The sequence below is a fragment of the Nansenia antarctica genome (assembly GCF_963989245.1).
Source record: "Nansenia antarctica genome assembly, chromosome: 8".
Classification (NCBI taxonomy): Eukaryota; Metazoa; Chordata; class Actinopteri; order Argentiniformes; family Microstomatidae; genus Nansenia; species Nansenia antarctica.
Window position 1 is genome coordinate 38,325,395 of NC_137678.1, and position 2,500 is coordinate 38,327,894.

A 2,500-nucleotide genomic window follows, 5' to 3' on the forward strand; every position below is an offset into this window, starting at 1 on the left:
TCAGCTCCTCCGCGCTCCGCTTTCCTCCTGAAAGCCTTTTGTCGCATCATCCCTTGGTCATCTTATACAATGTCAGCTCCCCCCCTATACGAGCTGTCATTTGCAGTAATGGTTTCTGGTATGTGTGTACACTCAAAAGGGCCCTGATGGTAAACATGCTTGTGATTGTGTTTGTGAAGGTCTAAAGAGGTTTCTCTCCTGTGGAGGAGGAGGAGGAGGAGAGGGGGGGGGGGGGGGGGGTGGATAAAGCGAGGTTATTGAGCTAACTGTATTGAAGGTTTCAGTAGACCTGAAAGCTCTCTGTAATGAGAGAGAGAGAGAGAGAGAGAGAGAGAGAGAGAGAGAAAGAGAGAGAGAGAGAGAAAAGAAAGAGAAAGAAAAAGTAAGTGATGCAGGCTGTTGACTGAGAGGTGTGTGTGTGTGTGTGTGTGTGTGTGTGTGTGTGTGTGTGTGTGTGTGTGTATGTGTGTGTATGTGTGCGTGTGTGAGTTCTGGGAACTACGGGTAACTGTAACTATATAACTATAAACCAGAACTGTAAAACATTAATTAACATGTCCAAGTGAACACTACATGTTATTCCCAGCATTATCCAATGCTTATATCATTCCCTTGAATGCTACTGATGCTAATGCTCTCTCTCTCTCTCTCTCTCTCTCTCTCTCTCTCTCTCTCTCTCTTTCTCCCTCTTTCCCTCTCTCTTTTTTTTTCTTTTCCAGGATGTCTTCCAAGCGACCAGCTTCTCCATATGGGGGGACAGATGGAGAGGTAGTCATGGCAACGAGCAGACAGCGACTGGAGGACGACGAGAGTGACGGACACGCCGTCACCCACCTCCCCGTGAACTCCTACTGCAACAAGGTGTCCCCTCGCTCCCCCCGCACCGTGGACAGCCCCCCCACCCTACACAGTGCCATGGTACGACCCCCCCCTCCCTCCCTCCCCCCTCCCCCTTCTCTCTCACTGGCTACCTGCCCTCATATCGCTCCCCTCCCGATTGGGCTCTCTGCCCTTTAAAATCGACGTGACGCGTCCCCACTCGGCCATCTCGGGGCTGGCGTGGCTCCGAGGGTATGAGTTACCCCCTTGGGCACTGGTTTAGCATCAGAATACCCAGAATACCCTGCTCTTAATCCTGGCCTTGACCGTCTTGAGGGGGTAAACACATACCTCTGACCTTAGAACAGCGTCTAGGAGGAGGAACTCTTAACGTGTGACTCTGCCTTCTAAATTACCGGATTATTCACAGATTATGTTTGATAGAGTTTTCGTTGACCGGTCGTTTGCGATTGTGTCAGGTGTTTTTTACAGTGAGCATTCGGTCATTTCAGAAAAACGTAGAGATATACGTAGGTCAGTTTTTTACGAATATATAGCATAGCTTTTGTCCGAGGTCAGCCTATATTAAAAGGTATTGAAAAGCGGAGGTTATAGGCTGCTCTTTGGGTGTTTTACTGTTGTGTTTTGTTCGTCTATAATAAGCCTGGGGTCCATTTGACGCTGGGGTGCAGGGACGTGCTAAACGGGTGTTGCATGGCTGCGGCTGTGAGCCGTGTCAATGAGTCATGTTGTTCTGAATGAAGTGTGACACTGTGCAGTGGCGGTGAATGTATATGTCTGTGTGTGTGTGTGTGTGTGTGTGTGTGTCTCTGTGTGTCTCTGTGTGTGTGTGTGTGTGTGTGTCAAGAGTCAAGAGTAGTTATGAGTAGTATGTGTAGGTGGTGTGTCTGTGTGTATAGATCTGTGTATAGATCTGTGCGTATGACGGGCAATGTTTGTAAGATGCGTCGTCTGTGTTATATGTTGTGTGTATATTGTGTGTATGGAGTGTGTGTGTGTGTGTATGGCCAGCCAGGTCTCACGTTGACACACACCTGAAAAGCAGCACATAGTATTGCAAGACCTTTCCCCTGCTGATAAACACACACAGCAAACTTTGGAAATCAATCGTGGCCGTAAAACAATCGCATGGCGCTTAAGGACCATAATGGTGAGCTAATTCTGTAATTAAGGTGCTGATTACTCAATCTCGCTGGACTCTGGTGTTTGACAACAGTCACTGCCTATAAACCAAAGTCCTCTCTCCCACCCGACAGCCTCTAGCAGGCTAGATTACCACAGCTATTGTAGAGCCAGAGAGTGTTTAGGCTTAGGCCCGGGTCTACGTTATCTGTGGCGCGTTCATTCCCTGGGCCACAATAAGGATAATAAGGTAGATTGCAACAACTTAAAACATGTCTTGCTATGTAGAAGTTATGATAATGACTAATTGTTATGATTGCCACGCACTGTAACCCTCTTGATAAGATCGTTTTTAAAAATATATAATGTTGATAATATTATGCTAACACAATTATGACACATTTTATTTTGGTTCTTGTTTTTATTATAATTATTACTATTATTGTTTGTATTGTTATTATTATTCTTGTTGTTGTTATTATTATTATTATTATTATTATTATTATTATTCGAGAATTCAATGTCTCTCTTTCTGTAC

The 2,500-nt window shown here is 45.5% G+C and overlaps 1 protein-coding gene across 1 annotated transcript in view; it reads left to right on the forward strand.

Moving 5' to 3' along the window:
* Positions 1-2,500, forward strand: part of sox5 (SRY-box transcription factor 5) — an 88,803-nt gene that overhangs the window by 13,581 nt on the left and 72,722 nt on the right. The window contains exon 2 of the mRNA XM_080538324.1: positions 720-918. Coding sequence (XP_080394450.1) covers positions 720-918 — 199 coding nt within the window. The remainder of the gene's footprint in view (positions 1-719; positions 919-2,500) is intronic.